Source organism: Hyla sarda, chromosome 1 (assembly GCF_029499605.1).
Source record: "Hyla sarda isolate aHylSar1 chromosome 1, aHylSar1.hap1, whole genome shotgun sequence".
NCBI classification, from domain to species: Eukaryota; Metazoa; Chordata; class Amphibia; order Anura; family Hylidae; genus Hyla; species Hyla sarda.
Genome location: NC_079189.1, coordinates 603,797,233 through 603,818,219, shown reverse-complemented (window position 1 = coordinate 603,818,219; position 20,987 = coordinate 603,797,233). Strand labels below are relative to the sequence as shown.

General features: G+C 45.3%; 2 protein-coding genes across 2 annotated transcripts in view; one reads left to right on the top strand and one right to left on the bottom strand.

Annotated features, from left to right (window-relative positions):
- LOC130299699 (oocyte zinc finger protein XlCOF7.1-like) overlaps nt 1–8,786 on the top strand; it is a 78,735-nt gene extending 69,949 nt beyond the window's left edge. Inside the window, exon 13 of the mRNA XM_056551486.1 lies at nt 6,150–8,786. Within this exon, the coding sequence (XP_056407461.1) occupies nt 6,150–7,573 (1,424 nt within the window). The 3' untranslated portion in view covers nt 7,574–8,786. The remainder of the gene's footprint in view (nt 1–6,149) is intronic.
- LOC130296495 (zinc finger protein 605-like) overlaps nt 1–20,987 on the bottom strand; it is a 505,889-nt gene that overhangs the window by 360,182 nt on the left and 124,720 nt on the right. The gene's annotated exons all lie outside the window — the stretch shown is intronic.

The window sequence follows — 20,987 nt, the reverse complement described above, 5'->3', positions numbered from 1 at the left end:
TGCCTTCTCCTTCTCTACGGTGGCCTTCTTGGACTCTGGATCTGCAGGAAATTTTATTTTGGCCTCTCTCGTCTACAGGTTCAACATCCCGGTGACCAGTCTCGCCAGACCCCTCTACATCAATTGTGTAAATAATGAAAGATTGGACTGTACCATACGTTTCTGCACGGAGCCCCTTCTTATGAGCATCGGATCTCATCATGAGAGGATTGAACTTTTGGTCCTCCCCAATTGCACCTCAGAAATTCTCCTTGGACTTCCCTGGCTTCAACTTCATTCCCCAACCCTGGATTGGTCCACTGGGGAGATCAAGAGTTGGGGGTCCTCTTGTTCCAAGAACTGTCTAAAACCGGTTCCCAGTAACCCTTGCCGTAACTCTGTGGTTCCTCCAGTAACCGGCCTCCCTAAGGCCTATATGGACTTCGCGGATGTTTTCTGCAAAAAACAAGCTGAGACTCTACCTCCTCACAGGCCTTATGATTGCCCTATCGACCTCCTCCCGGGCACTACTCCACCCCGGGGCAGAATTTATCCTCTCTCTGCCCCAGAGACTCTTGCCATGTCCGAATACGTCCAGGAGAATCTAAAAAAGGGCTTTATCCGTAAATCCTCCTCTCCTGCCGGAGCCGGATTTTTCTTTGTGTCCAAAAAAGATGGCTCCCTACGTCCTTGCATTGACTACCGCGGTCTTAATAAAATCACGGTTAAGAACCGCTACCCCTTACCCCTCATCTCTGAACTCTTTGATCGCCTCCAAGGTGCCCACATCTTCACTAAATTGGACTTAAGAGGCGCCTATAACCTCATCCGCATCAGAGAGGGGGACGAGTGGAAAACGGCATTTAACACCAGAGATGGACACTTTGAGTATCTGGTCATGCCCTTTGGACTGTGCAATGCCCCTGCCGTCTTCCAAGACTTTGTCAATGAAATTTTTCGTGATCTGTTATACTCCTGTGTTATTGTATATCTGGACGATATCCTAATTTTTTCTGCCAATCTAGAAGAACACCGCCAGCATGTCCGTATGGTTCTTCAGAGACTTCGTGACAACCAACTCTATGCCAAAATTGAGAAATGTCTGTTTGAATGCCAATCTCTTCCTTTTCTAGGATATTTGGTCTCTGGCCAGGGACTACAGATGGATCCAGACAAACTCTCTGCCGTCTTAGATTGGCCACGCCCCTCCGGACTCCGTGCTATCCAACGCTTTTTGGGGTTCGCCAATTATTACAGGCAATTTATTCCACATTTTTCTACCATTGTGGCTCCTATCGTGGCTTTAACCAAAAAAAATGCTGATCCCAAGTCCTGGCCTCCTCAAGCAGAAGACGCCTTTAAACGACTCAAGTCTGCCTTTTCTTCGGCTCCCGTGCTCTCCAGACCTGACCCTTCCAAACCCTTCCTATTGGAGGTTGATGCCTCCTCAGTGGGAGCTGGAGCTGTTCTTCTACAAAAAAATTCTTCCGGGCATGCTGTCACTTGTGGTTTTTTCTCTAGGACCTTCTCTCCAGCGGAGAGGAACTACTCCATCGGGGATCGAGAGCTTCTAGCCATTAAATTAGCACTTGAGGAATGGAGGCATCTGCTGGAGGGATCAAGATTTCCTGTTATTATCTACACCGACCACAAGAACCTCTCCTACCTCCAGTCTGCCCAACGGCTGAATCCTCGCCAGGCCCGGTGGTCTCTGTTCTTTGCCCGATTTAATTTTGAGATTCACTTTCGTCCTGCCGATAAGAACATTAGGGCCGATGCTCTCTCTCGTTCCTCGGATGCCTCAGAAGTTGATCTCCCTCCGCAACACATCATTCCACCTGACTGCCTGATCTCCACTTCTCCTGCCTCCATCAGGCAGACTCCTCCAGGAAAGACCTTTGTTTCTCCACGCCAACGCCTCGGAATCCTCAAATGGGGTCACTCCTCCCATCTCGCAGGTCATGCGGGCATCAAGAAATCTGTGCAACTCATCTCCCGCTTCTATTGGTGGCCGACTCTGGAGACGGATGTTGTGGACTTTGTGCGAGCCTGCACTATCTGTGCCCGGGATAAGACTCCTCGCCAGAAGCCCGCTGGTTTTCTTCATCCTCTGCCTGTCCCCGAACAGCCTTGGTCTCTGATTGGTATGGATTTTATTACTGATTTACCCCCTTCCCGTGGCAACACTGTTATTTGGGTGGTCGTTGATCGATTCTCCAAAATGGCACATTTCATCCCTCTTCCTGGTCTTCCTTCTGCGCCTCAGTTGGCTAAACAATTTTTTGTACACATTTTTCGTCTTCACGGGTTGCCTACGCAGATTGTCTCGGATAGAGGTGTCCAATTCGTGTCTAAATTCTGGAGGGCTCTCTGTAAACAACTCAAGATTAAATTAAATTTTTCCTCTGCATATCATCCCCAGTCCAATGGACAAGTAGAAAGAATTAACCAGATCTTGGGTGATTATTTGCGACATTTTGTTTCCTCCCGCCAGGATGACTGGGCAGATCTCCTTCCATGGGCCGAATTCTCGTATAACTTCAGGGTCTCTGAGTCTTCCTCTAAATCCCCATTTTTCGTGGTGTACGGCCGTCACCCTCTTCCCCCCCTCCCTACCCCCTTGCCCTCTGGTCTGCCCGCTGTGGATGAAATTTCTCGTGACCTTTCCATTATATGGAGAGAGACCCAAAATTCTCTCTTACAGGCTTCTTCACGCATGAAGAGGTTCGCGGATAAGAAAAGAAGAGCTCCCCCCGTTTTTTCCCCTGGAGACAAGGTATGGCTCTCCGCTAAATATGTCCGCTTCCGTGTCCCTAGCTACAAGTTGGGACCACGCTATCTTGGTCCTTTCAAAATTTTGTGTCAAATTAATCCTGTCTCTTATAAACTTCTTCTTCCTCCTTCTCTTCGTATCCCTAATGCCTTTCACGTCTCTCTTCTCAAACCACTCATCCTCAACCGTTTTTCTCCCAAATCTGTTCCTCCCACTCCTGTTTCCGGCTCCTCGGACGTCTTCTCGGTCAAGGAAATTTTGGCTGCCAAAAAGGTCAGAGGGAAAAATTTTTTTTTAGTAGACTGGGAGGGTTGTGGTCCTGAAGAGAGATCCTGGGAACCTGAGGACAACATCCTTGACAAAAGTCTGCTCCTCAGGTTCTCAGGCTCCAAGAAGAGGGGGAGACCCAAGGGGGGGGGTACTGTTACGCCGAGCGCTCCGGGTCCCCGCTCCTCCCCGGAGCGCTCGCTTCACTCTCTCCGCTGCAGCGCTCCGGTTACGTCCTCTGACCCGGGGCGCTGCGATCCCGCTGCCAGCCGGGATGCGATTCGCGATGCGGGTAGCGCCCGCTCGCGATGCGCACCCCGGCTCCCCTACCTGACTCGCTCCCCGTCTGTTCTGTCCCGGCGCGCGCGGCCCCGCTCCCTAGGGCGCGCGCGCGCCGGGTCTCTGCGATTTAAAGGGCCACTGCGCCGCTGATTGGCGCAGTGGTTCCAATTAGGGTAATCACCTGTGCACTTCCCTATATTACCTCACTTCCCTTGCACTCCCTTGCCGGATCTTGTTGCCTTAGTGCCAGTGAAAGCGTTCCTTGTGTGTTCCTTGCCTGTGTTTCCAGACCTTCTGCCGTTGCCCCTGACTACGATCCTTGCTGCCTGCCCCGACCTTCTGCTACGTCCGACCTTGCTTCTGCCTACTCCCCTGTACCGCGCCTATCTTCAGCAGCCAGAGAGGTGAGCCGTTGCTAGTGGATACGACCTGGTCACTACCGCCGCAGCAAGACCATCCCGCTTTGCGGCGGGCTCTGGTGAAAACCAGTAGTGGCTTAGAACCGGTCCACTAGCACGGTCCACGCCAATCCCTCTCTGGCACAGAGGGTCCACTACCTGCCAGCCGGCATCGTGACATATACAGTGGTCCCTTAACATACGATGGTAATTCGTTTCAAACGACCCATCGTTTGTCGAATCCATCGTATGTTGAGGGATTCGTGCAATAGTAAAAGTACATTTATACTCACCTGTCCCCGCCGCTCCGGACCGTGTCCTCACCGCTCCCGATGGTCTCCCAGGGGCTCCCGATGCTGTCCCACTGCTCCGGCGTCTTCTTCTGGATCCTCCGGTGTCCGGGCCTCGCTTTCTTGTGACGTTATTATGTTGCTACGCCGGGATGGCGTGCACACTGACGTAATAATGACACCGGAAAGCGAGGCCCGGACGCCGGAGAAGATGCAAAAGACGCCGGAGGATCGCGAAGAGGACACGGAGCAGCGCGGATAGGTAAGTGAGCCTGTCCGGGATGCTTAAACTGCTTTCCGACAGCAGCTTAAGCATTTTACGCTGTCTGATAGCAGTTAATGCGATGGCCCCGACATATAAAAGCATCGTATGTCGATGCTGACATCGACATGCGATGGCCTCTGATGTCGGGGCCATCGCATGTCGGGGGGTTACTGTAGATTGGATCAGGGTGAAGCTGTAGATGTTGTATATCTGGACTTTGAGGATTCTGGGACTGGGGGAGGAGATATGTAAATGGATTATAACTGATCAGTGATAGGAAGCAGAGGGTGGGGATCAATGGAACTTACTCTGGTTGGGTGACAGTTACAAGTGGGGACCACAGGGGGGCAGTAGTGGGTCCACTTCTTTTCAATATTTTATTAATGACCTTGTAGAGTGATGACAGAGGAGAATTTCTATATTTGCAGATGACACTCAACTGGGTAGCTTTAAAGAGGCACGGTGATTATGAAGAACTTTTAACATTTTGTAGTACTACTGTGATAAGATGACTTGTTTAAATATACATTTATTTAAAAAAAATTCTATTTGACTAAAAAATCAAAAATGAAAATAGCCACCACTAGGGGTCATCTATCTTTATGCAGACAGAATACTCTGTATTTTGCAGCATACTGGATACTGGCTGTAAAGTGTGATGGTATCCAGTATAGGAGATCACCATTGCACCACTACAGCTTTCAGCTGTTCCTAAACTACAACTCCCATGATGAGAGTTGTAGTTTTACAACAGCTGGGGGTACAATCTTTTTAAAAGTCTGTTTTTAGAGCTGTGTATTCTCCAGCTGTGTGCCTCCAGCTCTTGGAAAACTACTGACAAAGAAATTGTGGGCATGCTGGGAATTATAGTTTTGCAACAGCTAAAGGCAACACTGCTCTAACACAGTGCTTTACAAACACTGCAGCTCCAGCTGTTGCAAAACTACAACTCCCAGCATGCTTGAACAGCCAAAGCTTTCTCTGACTCCTGAATGACAAAGAGTGTCAGCTATGTTGATAAGAATCCAGCTTTATTAGGAACGGATAGAAAATGTATTCATAAAAATGACTGTGCAGTAATTTGCAGACTACCAGGCTGCTCCCAGACTCAGAGCAGATGAATCATCCACAGTGAGGGAAAGAAAAGGACATGCTCCCTCCATAAGGAAGAACAAAAAGCAAGTGAGCAACATATAAATGCTATTTGTTAGGGATATATAGGTCCTAGACACATAATATGTAACATGATATATGTACATGATCAGGATTGGGTACTGAGTAACAGATCACTTTTTTTTTTTTTTTTTTTGCACTATGACAGGTACACTTTAAGTTCTGTGTCCTGTCAGTCATTTCTGTTGTATAGAATCAATAGGTAGGTTGGCACTCGAGCCTGGGTGCAGTGTAAGGTAGAACATAATGGGGGAGATTTATCAAAACCTGCCCAGAGGAAAAGTTGCTGAGTTGCCCATAGCAACCAATCAAATTGCTTCTTCCAGTTTTCATAGGCCTTCAGAAGCGATCTGATTGGTTGCTATGGGCAACTTTTTCTCTGGGCAGGTTTTGATAAATCTCCCCCAATGACTCCAATATACTCAAGTACAAAATGGTTTTAGAGCCATTATATTAGACTAGCGACAAAGAGATACCTGGATCTAATTGTGTAGTGTTTGGAATATGCTGGAGTTTGTAGTGCTCCCAGTATTGTTGAGACGTAGCCATGACTGAAGAAATGTATGATCTGATCTGACGATAGGATGGTGAGAATGTTCCATGTTGTTGAATTTCTGGTAAAGATACAGTTCGGGATGTTGCTCGAAAAGACTGACTATAAATAAATCCAACAATGGTTCTATTACTCAAAAAAATAATAAACTCTGTTTTATTCTTGGCAGATTCTTGTACCAGGAGATCAGAGGAGAATCTTATATCTTCATATTATAAAGCAGATGATGATATCACACAAGATACATATGAAGAACATTCCATTATCCCAGATACACCCTCAGCCCTTCACAGCCAAGATCTATCATCTCATCCTGTTATACCCGTCATGTCTTCTGATCCATCACAGGCTGGTAAACAGATTAAAAGTTGCTTAAGGGGTGTTGGAAATAAAAGAGCTCACAGACAGAAGCCGTTTTCATGTCCAGAATGTGGGAAATGTTTTACTTGGAAATCGGACCTTATTTCACATGTGAGAGTTCACACAGGGGAGAGACCATTTCCATGCCCAGAATGTGGGAGGAGTTTCTCAAGAAATTTAAGTCTTGTTGAACATCAGAGAATTCATACGGGGGAGAAGCCATTTTCATGTTCAGAATGTGGTAAAAGTTTTATTCTGAAATCGCAACTTGTTATACATCAAAGAACTCACACGGGGGAGAAGCCATATCCATGCCCAGAATGTAAGAAATGTTTTACTCAGAAAATACATCTTGTGAATCATCAAAGAACTCACTTAACAGAGAAGCCATTTCCATGCCCAGAATGTGAAAAGTGCTTCTCAAGGAAAGCAAGTCTTCTTGAACATCATAAATTTCACACAGGAGAGAAGCCATTTATATGCTCAGAATGTGGGAAATGTTTCAATTTGAATTCACAACTCATTGAACATAATAGAATTCACACAGGAGAAAAGCCATATCCATGTTTAGAATGTGGGAAATGTTTTGCTCTGAAATCACTTCTGAATAAACATCAAATAACTCACACAGGGGAGAAGCCATATTCATGTTCAGAATGTGGGAAATGTTTTATTCTCAAATCATCTCTTGTTCAACATCAAAGAATTCACACAGGGGAGAAGTCATTACAATGCACAGAATGCGAAAAATGTTTTACTCAGAAATCATCTCTTGTCCAACATCTGAGAATTCACACAGGGGAGAAGCCATTTTTCTGCCTGGAATGTGGGAAATCTTTTACTTCAAAATCAATACTTGTACAACATCAAAAAACTCACACAGGAAAGAGGCCGTTTCCATGTCCAGAATGTGACAAATCTTTTACTCGTAAATCAATACTTATTCAACATGAGAAAATTCATACAGGGGAGAAGCCATTTTTGTGCCAAGAATGTGGGAAATGTTTTACTCGTAAATCATTACTTATAGAGCATCATAGAATTCACACAGGGGAGAGGCCATTTAAATGTTCAGAATGTGGGAAATCTTATACCTTAAAAAAAACTCTTATTGAACATCAAAGAACTCACACAGGGGAGTTTTCATGTCCAGTGTGTGGGAAACGTTTCTTAAGGAAAGGACATCTTGTTGAACACCAGAAAACCCACACAGAGGAGAAGCCATTATCATGAACCATATGTTGAAAGTTTGTAACCACAAGTCAGCTCTAAATCAACTTAAAAAATCATATTGAGCATAGGAAAAATATTTTAATGATCAGAAGGTGGGAAAAATTTAACCCACTAATATATAATTATTATTTTTTTCAACCCGTCTTATTTAGAACAAAAACATAGCAGCAAATCCAGCAGTACAGATCCAGATAAAATGATCATCTTTTATTTAACCCCTTAAGGACCAAGACCATTTTGACCTTAACCCCTTAAGAACGCAGCCCTTTTTCACCTTAAGGACTGAGCCCTTTTTCGCAATTCTGACCACCATCGCCTTATGAATTAATAACGCGAAAACGCTTTTACCAAATAGTCTGATTCTGAGATCGTTTTTTCATGACATATTCTACTTTATTTTGATGGTAAATTTTCGGCATTACTTGCATCCTTTTTTGGTGAAAAATCCCAAAATTTCATGAAAATTTTTAAAATTTAGCATTTTTCTAACTTTGAAGCTCTCTACTTGTAAGGAAAATGGATATTCACAATAAATTTTATTTTTCTTCACAAATACAATATGTCCACTTTATGTTGGCATCATAAAATGGACATTTTAGCTTTTTGAAAAAATTAGAGGGCTTCAAAGTAGAGCAGCAATTTTCAAAAAATTCATGAAAATTGCTAAATCTGAAGGGACAGATGTTACAGAACTACAACTCCCAGCATGCCTGGGCAGTCTAGGCATGCTGAGAGTTGTAGTTTGGCAACATCTGGAGGGCTACCGTTTGGGCACCACTGTAACAGTGGTCTCCAAACTGTGACCCTCCAGATGTTGCAAAACTACAACTCCCAGCATTCCCAGAGGCTGTCTAGGCATGCTGGGAGTCGCAGTTTGGCCTTCCTAGTGGTTGCCACAGTAAAGATCGCTTTACTTTCACCTTCAATTCCCCCCCCACCGACGATTCCCTACCTGAGCCAGGATCCAGCAGTCTCCAGCGAAGATCCCGGGTCCCCAGGCATATTTTCCTGCAGTTACGGCCTCCATCTTCTTCCCACAATCCCCTCGAAATCCAGGGGCGGGCAGAAAGGGGGTTGCCATGGCAACCTCCTGTCCTGCGCTGCCATTGATCAGAACTCCGTTCTGCTAATGGCAGGGGATAGGAGGAGATCGCAGCTCTGCGACCTCACTCCTATCCCCTAGGCTGATCGGGGCTGTCGCTGACAACTCCAATCAGCCCTATTTTCCGGGTGATCGGGTCACCAGAGACCCGATCAGCCCGGAATTGGAGAAAATAGCATGTCTGAATTGACATGCGATTTTCTCCGATCGCCGACATGGGGGGTCTCAGGACCCCCTGGGCGATGTGCCGGGATGCCTGCTGAATGATTTCAGCAGGCATCCCGATCCGGTCCCCAACCGGCTACCGGCAGGGACTGGAATTCCCACGGGCGTATCCATACGCCCTCAGTCCTTAAGGACTCGGGATGCAGGGCGTATGCATACGCCCTGTGTCCTAAACAGGTTAAGGACCAGGACAATTTTATTTTTGCATTTTCGTTTTTTCCTCCTCGCCTTCTAAAAATTGTAACTCTTTTTATATTTTCATCCACAGACTAGTATGAGGGCTTGTTTTTTTGCACGACCAGTTGTCCTTTGTAATGACATCACTCATTTTACCATAAAATGTATGACGCAACCAAAAAAATACTATTTGTGTGGGGAAATTAAAAAGAAAACCGCAATTTAGCAAATTTTGGAAGGCTTCGTTTTCACGCCGTTTCGTTTTCAGGTATGTGTTCTTTATTCTGTGGGTCAATACGATTAAAATGATACCCATGATTACATACATTTCTATTATTGTTGCGCTTAAAAAAAAAAAAAAAAATACTTTTTAACCAAATTAGTAAGTTTAAAATCCCTCTTTTGACAACCTAACGTTTTCATTTTTTCCGTATAAGCGGCGGTATGAGGGCTCATTTTTTGCGCCATGATCTGTACCTTTTATTGATATAAAACTTTTATCCATTTTTTTATTTTTATTTATTTTTAATTTAAAAAAAAAGCAGCAATTTTAGACTTTTTTCAAGTTCACGCCGTTCACTGTACGGGATCATTAACATTATATTTTAATAGTTCGGATATTTACGCACGCGGCGATACCAAATATGTAATTTATCTTTTTTACACTTTTTGGGGGTAAAATGGGAAAAAGGGACATTTTAAATTTTTATTGGGGGAGGAGATTTTCACATTTTCTTAACTTTTTTTAAACTATTTTTTTTAACCTTTTTATTTACACTTTAATAGTCCCCATGGGGGACTATTTATAGCAATCACTTGATGCATAGCACTGATCAGTGTTATCGGCGATCTTCTGCTCTGGTCTGCTCGATGTCGGACCAGAGCAGAAGAAGCCGGGAAGGCAGCGGAGGCAGGTGAGGGGACCTCCGTCTGCTATGTTAGCAGATCTGATCCCTGCAGCCGTGCCACGAGCGATCAGATCAGCATAAAATGTAGCCGAACTGCAGCAGATGTGGTGATCTGTATTGATCATGGCATCTGAGGGGTTAATGTCAGAAATCTGCACGATCGAGGATGTCGGCCATTACCGGCGGTTCCCTGGCTGCTATCAGCAACCGGGACCTGCCGCACATGACCCGATCTTCGCTCCGATACTTGCAGTCATGTACAGGACCTAAATGTACGTCCTGGTGAGCGAAGCACCGCCGCACCAGGAAGTACATTTACATCCGTGGTAGTTAGGGAGTTAAAGGGGTATTTCGGCCAAAGACATCTTATCCCCTATCCTAAGTATAGGGGATAAGATGTCTGATCGCGGGGGGCCCCCCTATGATCTCCGTGCAGCACCCGCATTCTATTCCGGGCTGCTTCTCCAGTCTAGGAAACCGCTGTGTTTCCGGGACTGGAGACGTGACGTCACGTCACGCCACGTCCCCTCGTGATGTCACATCCCCTCCATTCATATCTATGGGACGGGGCGTCACGCCCCCTCCCATACACATGAATGGAGGGGATGTGACGTCACGAGGGGACATGGCGTGACGTCACGTCTCCAGTCCCGGGAAACACAGAGGTTTCTGAGACATGAGCAGGATCCCATCATAGAATGCGGGTGCTGCATGGAGATCACAGGGGGTCTCAGCGGTGATCAGGCCCCCGGGGTGCCCCTGCGATCAGACATCTTATCCCCTATACTTAGTATAGGGGATAAGATGTCTTTGGCCGAAATATCCCTTTAAAGACTTTTCAAACATCATCCATGTGACATGGAACAGTTACGACCTTAGTGGTCTGTGATTGAGATCCTAACCGAAACGCGTCAGGCCTCTGTTCCATGTCACATGGATAATGTCTTAATAAACTTATTGCTACTCTCATTTTGTTGAATGATTGTAGGCCATCGCTCCTGACTATCCATGCAGAGGAATACAGGAAAGAGGGCGAGAGCTGTTTTTGTTTTTTCGGGTCAAAATCAACAGGAACTCTGATGCATTTCGGGTCCACATGACACTTAGGCTCCTTTCACACTATACTGTTGCTCCGTTACAAACGGACGTTAATGGCTTTTTTTAATCTTTTCTACTTTTGTCTGCCATTAACATTCGTTATTGTAACGGAGCAAAACGGGAGTAATAACGGGCAAAGAGGATCCCATTCACTCGAATGAGATTCCTCTATTGTCCATTATAAGTCACGTTATGATAGCGGGAGAAAAAGACGTGACGTGCACTAATTTTTCTCCCACTATCTTCCTAACGGCCGGTACACTGACGGGCACAAACGTCAGTATGAAAGGAGCCTAAGTCTTGGCATCAATACTGAAGAGTTTCTGTTTTACCGCACTTACTAAGGCTGCATGCACACCACGTTTTTGCTATACAGTTCCCGTATACGGTTTCAATTTAAAAAACATACGGAACCATATAGAAAACCGCATGCATTGACTTAACATTGTAAACCCTATGTCAAACGCATCATACGGTTTAGTCCGTTTTGCGTCTTTAGGATTAGGCATTAGGATTGTATAATGTATGAAATTACTAATAAATGTCCCAGCATAGATCCCACATATTGTGTTCATTTTTTTTATTTAGGACACTTTCTATTTTTGAAATCAATCATTTTATAAGAGGCAATTGTACCACCTGTATACCACCCTGCAAGAGAGTCTCCTATCCAATGAAATGAAGTAGGTTTTGTGGTTTTAACACTTTAATAATTGTACAGGGTGTGTAATGACTATCAAATGTAGGCCCACTGTGCCACCAAGTCCCTACTTCTGGTCCCAGTATAGGTGGCAGCTAGAGTTCCAGGCCAAAAAGCACTTAGGGGGTTAGGCAGAAGCCGAGTGTAGTCCAAGGTCTAAGCCTTGTACGGTAGGTATGTAGGCCGTTATCATGCAACGGGTCAGGGCAGGCAGCACAGAATTTGGGGATAGGCTAAAGCCCAACATAGGTACAGTGGGGATGAAAAGTTTGGGCACCCCAGGTAAAAATCTGTATTAATGTGCATAAAGAAGCCAAGGAAAGATGGAAAAATCTCCAAAAGGCATCAAATTACAGATTAGAGATTCTTATAATATGTCAACAAAAGTTAGATTTTATTTCCATCATTTACACTTTGAAAATAACAGAAAAAAAAAAAAAGACGTCTGCAAAAGTTTGGGCACCCTGCAGAGTTAATATCTTGTACTGCCCCCTTTGGCAAGTATCAAAGCTTGTAAACGCTTTTTGGGGTTGAGCACCTCCTGCCCTTTGAGACCACGTTTTTTGTTGTTGTTGAAATTTTATACTTCGAGGTGTGTAAACTCCATATGTAATGCGCCTTGAACATTTTCTAGGCAGCATCAAGGTAGCACCTGTGAGGCCATGCACCTATATTAGCCAACTTAGGTGGTGCTTGCAGTTTGCCTCCATCCTCCATTGTTTGTGTGTATAGCCACGCTGGAGGGTACCTGGGAGGACTCTGTGAGTCGATGTAATGCTGCCGTAATTGCCTACTGGTCCCTGTTTTGCTTATCACGCACGCTATGTCCCTTGCCATTTGAGAAACCTTGGCGTTGGTGTGCGGGCTCTGGTATGTCCTTCATATAAGGATATACTGGCGAATGTCTCAATTTTAACATCAGTGTTGAGGGATAGCCAATGTCATTGTATACATCTACCACAGTAGTGCACCTAAATTCCTGTATTGTTAACACTTTTTGTAGCCAGCCAAGAGCCTTTCAATTCTTGTTTGAGGTATCTTTGCCCATTCTTCCTTACAAAAGTCTTCCAGTTCTTTGAGATTTCTGGGCTGTCTGTCACGCATTGCTCTTTTAAGGTCTATCCATAGATTTTCAATTATTTTGAGGTCAGGAGATTGTGAAGGCCATGGCAAAACCTTCAGTTTTCACCTCTTGATGTAATCCCCCGTGGATTTCGAGGTGTGTTTAGGATCATTATCCATTTGTAGAAGCCATCCTCTCTTTAACTTCAGCTTTTTCACAGATGGCAACAAGTTAGCATCCAAAATTTGCTGAAACTTTATTGAATACATTTTTCTTTCTACTTGTGAGATGTTCCTTGTGCCACTGGCTGCAATACAACCCCAAAGCATGATTGATCCACCCCCATGCTTAACAGTTGGACAGAGGTTCTTTTCATTAAATTCTGTTCCCCTTCTTCTCCAAACGTACCTTCCGGCCAAAAAGTTCAATTTTAACCTCATCGGTCCACAGAACTTGTTTCCAAAATGCATCAGGCTTGCCTATATGTTAATTTGCAAAGTTCCAACGCTGATTTTTTGTGGTGAGGACGTAGAAGAGGTTTTCTTCTGATGACTCTTCCATGAAGACCATATTTGTACAAGTATCTCTTTATAGTGGAATAGTGTACCACAAATCCAGTGTCTGCCAGATCTTTCTGGAGGGATTGTGCAGTCAAACGTGGGGTTTGAATAGTTTTTCTCACAATCCTGCGAGCTGTTCTGTCTGATATGTTTCTTGGTCTTCCAGATCTTGCTTTAACTTCCACTGCTCCTGATGACTGCCATTTCTTAATTACATTCCGAACAGAGGGTATTGACATCTGAAAACGTTTTGCTATCTTCTTATAGCCTTCTTCAGCTTTGTGAGCATCAACTATTTTCAGATTTCTAGACAACTGCTTAGAAGAACCCATGGTGCTGATTGTTGGGGCAAGGTCAGATGAGTCTGGGCATTTAAAACCTTTGAGATTGACATCACCTGGTCTTCCCAGATGATGATTGAGAACAATCCATGACACTGGCAGGTCTCAGCTTTGCAAAGGGGGCATGCATGCTATAATTCTGCAGGGTGCCTAGACTTTTGCAGACGCCATTTTTTTTTTGTTTTCTGTTATTGTGAAAGTGTAAATGATGGAAATAAAGTCTAACTTTTGTTGACATATTATAAGAATGTCTAATCTGTAATTTGATGCCTTTTGGAGATTTTTCCATCTTTCCTTGGCTTCTTTATGCACATTAATACAAATGTTTACCTGGGGTGCCCAAACTTTTGATCCCCACTGTAGGCAGCAGGATACAAACAGCAGGCAGAGATGAGGTTAGGAAAACTGTCAGGGTCATACACAGAAACGCCACTGCATACACATGAACACCTTCACGGGAACTCTAACAAGCCAGAAACCTTTGCTCAGGTAGGGTTGAGCTGATGAAGCCTCCTTACAGAGCAGGCACTAGATAGAGATTGTATTTGGATTGATTTGGGTTGAGGCGCTGGCTCTTTAACCCCTTAACGACGCAGGACGTATATTTACGTCCTTCGCCGGCTCCCGCGATATGAAGCAGGATCGCGCTGCGATCCTGCATCATATCGCTTCGGTCCCGGCGCTCATAAACGGCCGGGACCCGCGGCTAATACCACACATCGCCGATCGCGGCGATGTGCGGTATTAACCCTTTAGAAGCGGCGGTCAAAGCTGACCGCCGCTTCTAAAGTGAAACTGAAAGTATCCCGGCTGCTCAGCCGGGCTGTTCGGGACCGCCGCGGTGAAATCGCGGCGTCCCGAACAGCTGATCGGACACCGGGAGGGCCCTTACCTGCCTCCTGGGTGTCCGATCGACGAATGACTGCTCCGTGCCTGAGATCCATGCAGGAGCAGTCAAGCGCCGATAATGCTGATCACAGGCGTGTTAATACACGCCAGTGATCAGCATAGGAGATCAGTGTGTGTAGTGTTATAGGTCCCTATGGGATAATAATGATCAGTATAAGAGATCAGTGTGTGCAGTGTTATAGGTCCCTATGGGACCTATAACACTGCAAAAAAAATGTAAAAAAAAAGTGTTAATAAAGGTCATTTAACCCCTTCCCTAATAAAAGTTTGAATCACCCCCCTTTTCCCATAAAAAAAATAAAAGTGTAAAAAAAGAAAATTAATAAACATATGTGGTATCGCCACATGCGTAAATGTCCGAACTATAAAAATATATAATTAATTAAACCGCACGGTCAATGGCGTACGCGCAAAAAAATTCCAAATTCCAAAAAAGGGTATTTTGGTCACTTTTTATACCATTAAAAAAATGAATAAAAAGTGATCAAAAAGTCCGATCAAAACAAAAATCATATCGATAAAAACTTCAGATCACGGCGCAAAAAATGAGCCCTCATACCGCCCTGTACGTGGAAAAATAAAAAAGTTATAGGGGTCAGAAGATGACATTTTTAAACGTTTAAATTTTCCTGCATGTAGTTATGATTTTTTCCAGAAGTGCGACAAAATCAAACCGATATAAGTAGGGTATCATTTTAACCGTATGGACCTACAGAATAATAAGGTGTAATTTTTACCTAAATATGCACTGCGTAGAAACGGAAGCCCCCAAAAGTTACAAAATGGCGTTTTTTTTCCGATTTTGTCGCACAATGATTTTTTTTCCGTTTCGCCGTGCATTTTTGGGTAAAATGACTAATGTCACTGCAAAGTAGAATTGGTGACGCAAAAAATAAGCCATAATATGGATTTTTAGGTGGAAAATTGAAAGGGTTATGATTTTTAAAAGGTAAGGAGGAAAAAACGAAAGTGCAAAAACGGAAAAACCCTGAGTCCTTAAGGGGTTAAGAGGCAGGAAAGAAGTGTGCACGTACCCTATGGGCAGAGCCAGGAGCAGCAACGGGACGAGCACGGACTGGGCCGAATGGTGTGAAGCTAAGCCGGCGGTTGCAGTCTGCCAGTGTTTTAGTATTATATATTACTGGTATAATTTCGTTCACATATTAAAATAGGTCTCAATCAAATGAGAATCCATTTATATGATTCCAAGATCATATTAGATGTAACTTCTGCATCGGGAAAGCTGGGTACATAGACTCGTCATGGGTAGCCATTGTCTTGTTACCATATGGTCATATCAGATGAGGCGTGGCAGCATTGTAAACTGTCTCTTCATGGCCACGACCCTCAGGTAGCTACTAGGAGTGTAAAGTAGTTGTGTAGAGTGTATGAGATCTCCGTAGCGCAAAAGATCTCCTTCTTTGTATCTCTATATGTGGTTTTTACCAGAAATCTCATCCGTTAATACACACCCAATAAATTGGAACCCTCCATTAGACGGGTGCTGTCAGCCCCGTGATCCTCCTGCCGCTGCTGTCCTTATAACCACGATGGGGGTTCTCAGCCCCACAATCTGCCGTCCTGCTTTAAATCACAAGGGTAGGGGTGCTGCCATGCACAGCGCTGCTCCCGCCTGTCTGAATGACCGTCAGGGAGCTGCGCTGTGCTTTTCAATGTCCCGGCTGCACTGAGAGTTCGGACTCGTGCTGCCAGGCCTGCATGAGTCCGAAATCAATGAGCCGGGACATGTAGGGAGACCCCTAGTGGTCAGTTATTAAAAGTTAAATATCTATATATATATACACATATATGTGTGTGTGTGTGTGTATATAGATGTTCCAGATCCTGCCATGCTTACTGAATTGTTCACACAGAGGCATATACACAGTGTAGGGTCCGTCCCAGGAGGCTACCTTATCGCGGTGGGACGGTCCAAGCTATTTGACCGCCGGCGGAGACAAATTTGCGAGCTAAGTGCCTCACTATTTCATAGTTTCACATTTGCATCTATTACACCATAGCTGTATAGTCTCCATGTTTTAACTACATATTCATGTTGCACCTATATCCTTGTGCTGGCAGTGTGCTGCTGCATTCTTCTGTTGCTGTATATCTAGCCTAGTAGCGTGCACCTGTAGGCCAGGTCCATATAATAGTTTGGTATCAACTAAAGTGCTGGCTGACTTATTCTTTGTCTGTATTGCACATACGGGGGAGTGGCTACCTCCATGTTGGCCTTGCACCCCACCCACCTCTATCAGGTGTATATATAAGGTGTCTTGGATGTTCCAGATCCTGCCATGCTTACTGAACTGTTCACACAGAGGCATATTCACAGTGTAGGGTCCGTCCCAAGGAGGCTACCTTATCGCGGTGGGACGGTCCAAGCTATTTGACCGCCGGCGGAGACAAATTTGCGAGCTAAGTGCCTCACTATCTCATAGTTTCACATTTGCATCTATTACACCATAGCTGTATAGCTCTCCATGTTTTAACTAAATTTTCATGTTTCACCTATATCCTTGTGCTGGCAGTGTGCTGCTGCATTCTTCTGTTGCTATATATATATATATATATATATATATATACACATATATATATATATATACACATATATATATATATATATATATATATATTTATATAGAAAGGATGTGAGACAGCACCGGGGTTCAACTTCTGTGCCTGTGGTTGCCCAGGCAGCCAGCCCAGGATGTAAATACAAGCAGTCCAAAATCACAGCTTGATAAAGGCTACTTTTGCTGAAACGTTGCTCTTGTTTTGGGGAAAATAAAGACTACCCAGTGTTTTGAAGATCCTTGACCTGTCTGGTGCTGTGATTTTGGACTGCTTGTATATATATAGATACAGATAGATAGATTTTTGTTAATCACATGGTATTAGAAATATCAAAAGTTTTTTGGGTGAAAGGTACGCTTTAATGCAGAGGCTCGGATGATCTGGGCAAGTGTTGCACTGTGTGGTGGAGTCCTTCTTTATCCCCGTCACATTCTGCATTTTTTCCGGGGCCGTCACTTCTTTCCAGTATAGGGGACCTCACTTGAAAAGTGTTGGCATGGGACGAGGCGGGGACTGCCAGCTCCTTCCTCCTCACCAAAGATCGGGGTCTTGAGTACCTCCTGGAACTGGAGGAATGTCCCTGTGTTGTCTGTGGTCCGGTACAGTACAAAAGTTCTGTACCTTACCATCTGGACCATGTAAACCGCTACTTTTTGGTACCATGCCCGGGTTTTGCGCATGGCATTATATGGTTTTGAGGACTTGATCCGAGAGATCAAATCCTCCCATATACCGATTGTAGGGCAGAATACAATCAGGTTTGAGGACTGTCAACGTGGTACCTTGCACAGGGACAGAGGTGCTGCCATTACTGTGAATGGTGGTCAGCATAAAGACCTCCTTTTATCGGACCAGTCACTGGTAAGGGCCCTGCTCACTCACCACTAGGGATTGGGATGGTGAGGGAATATGCAGGGATGGGATTGGGATGGTGAGGGAATATGCAGGGATGGGATTGGGATGGTGAGGAAATAGGCAGGGATGGGATTGGGATGGTGAGGGAATAGGCAGGGATGGGATTGGGATGGTGAGGGAATAGGCAGGGATGGGATTGGGATGGTGAGGAAATAGGCAGGGATGGGATTGGGATGTTGAGGAAATAGGCAGGGATGGGATTGGGATGGTGAGGAAATAGGCAGGGATGGGATTGGGATGGTGAGGGAATAGGCAGGGATGGGATTGGGATGGTGAGGGAATAGGCAGGGATGGGATTGGGATGGTGAGGGAATAGGCAGGGATGGGATTGGGATGGTGAGGGAATAGGCAGGGATGGGATTGGGATGGTGAGGAAATAGGCAGGGATGGGATTGGGATGGTGAGGAAATAGGCAGGGATGGGATTGGGATGGTGAGGGAATAGGCAGGGATGGGATCGGGATGGTGAGGGAATAGGCAGGGATGGGATCGGGATGGTGAGGGAATAGGCAGGGATGGGATTGGGATTGTGAGGGAATAGGCAGGGATGGGATTGAGATGGTGAGGGAATAGGCAGGGATGGGATCGGGATGGTGAGGGAATATGCAGGGATGGGATCGGGATGGTGAGGGAATATGCAGGGATGGGATCGGGATGGTGAGGGAATATGCAGGGATGGGATCGGGATGGTGAGGGAATATGCAGGGATGGGATTGGGATGGTGAGGGAATATGCAGGGATGGGATTGGGATGGTGAGGGAATATGCAGGGATGGGATTGGGATGGTGAGGGAATATGCAGGGATGGGATTGGGATGGTGAGGGAATAGGCAGGGATGGGAGCGGGATGGTGAGGGAATATGCAGGGATGCCTCGTTGGTTTTTCTGCACAAGCGGCAGTGGCTCTGGTGGAAAGGGACCTGAAGAGGGGGAAGCTGGTATAGCAGTTATCAATGTATAGGTGATAACCCTTATCCAACAGTGGGTACATCAGATCCCACACAATTTTCCTGCTAACTCCCAGGATGGGGGGAATTCTGGAGGTTCAGTGCGGTAATCCCTCCCTTCATAAACTCTAAAGCAGCAGGTGTACCCGGTAGTACTCTTACACAGCTTGTAGAGTTTGAAGGGGTACTCCGGCCCTAAGGCATCTTATCCCCTATCCAAAGGATAGGGGGATAAGATGTCTGATCGCGGGGGGTCCCGCCGCTGGGGACCCCCGCAATCTTGCATTCGGCACCCACCTCTTTGAACTGTACGCCGTGCTGCCAGCTCACAAACTGCCGGGTGCTGACCACTGGGGTCGGAGTATTGTGACATCACCCCCCGCTATGCAAGTCTATGGGAGGGGGCGTGACGGCCGTCAGGCCCCATCCCATAGACTTACATAGTAGGGAGGTGACGTCACACGGGGGTGGAGTAGGGGATAAGACGTCTCACCGCAGGGGCCGTCACACCCCCTCCCATAGACTTGCATAACGGGGGCAGGGGATGATGTCACACGGGAGCGGAGTCGTGATGTCACAATACTCTGGCCCCGTAGTCGGCACCCGGCAGTTTGTGAGCTGACAGCGCGGCTTCCAGCTCAAAGAGGTGGGTGCCGAATTCAAGATTGCGGGGGTCCTCAGCGGTGGGACCCCCACAGTCAGACATCTTATCCCCTATCCTTTGGATAGGGGATAAGATGTCTTAGGGCCGGAGTACCCCTTTAACTCCATAACTTGCCCTCTAGAAAGGTATGTACTGGCGAAAGGGAAGTCTCCCTTTAAAACTAATCAAGGACTCATCTATTGCATTCTCCTTTAGGGGACAAAGGCCTTCGAAAATTTTACACCAAAATGATAGATGATCAGCCTGATTTTGTATAGGCGGTCACACGCAGGATCGGGGAGGTCATGTTGCATTATCAGAATAATGCAAACATTTTTGGATGGCCTTGAAATGTGCCCGTGCGGAAACTGTGCAGGTCGGAACACTGACAGCAAGTCTAGGAGGAACTATACTACTTTTATTTTTAAAACGACCTATGAAACATGAAAGAAGCGATCTGATTGGTTGCTATGGGAAACAGGTCAACTGTTTCTCTGCAAAGGTTTTGATAAATCTGTACACATACAGCTCAGCTACATGCACATTACACATATACAGCTCTACTGTGTACACATACAGCTCAGCTACATGTACATTACACATATACAGCTCTACTGTGTACACATACAGCTCAGCTACATGCACATTACACATATACAGCTCTACTGTGTACACATACAGCTCAGCTACATGTACATTACACATATACAGCTCTACTGTGTACACATACAGCTCAGCTACATGCACATTACACATATACAGCTCTACTGTGTACACATACAGCTCAGCTACATGTACATTACACATATACAGCTCTACTGTGTACACATACAGCTCAGCTACATGTACATTACACATATACAGCTCTACTGTGTACACATACAGCTCAGCTACATGCACATTACATATACAGCTCTACTGTGTACACATACAGCTCAGCTACATGTACATTACACATATACAGCTCTACTGTGTACACGTACAGCTCAGCTACATGTACATTACACATATACAGCTCTACTGTGTACACATACAGCTCAGCTACATGCACATTACATATACAGCTCTACTGTGTACACATACAGCACAGCTACATGCACATTACACATATACAGCCCTACTGTGTACACATACAGCTCAGCTACATGTACATTACACATATACAGCTCTACTGTGTACACATACAGCTCAGCTACATGTACATTACACACAGCTCTGCTGTGTACACATACAGTTCAGCTACATGCA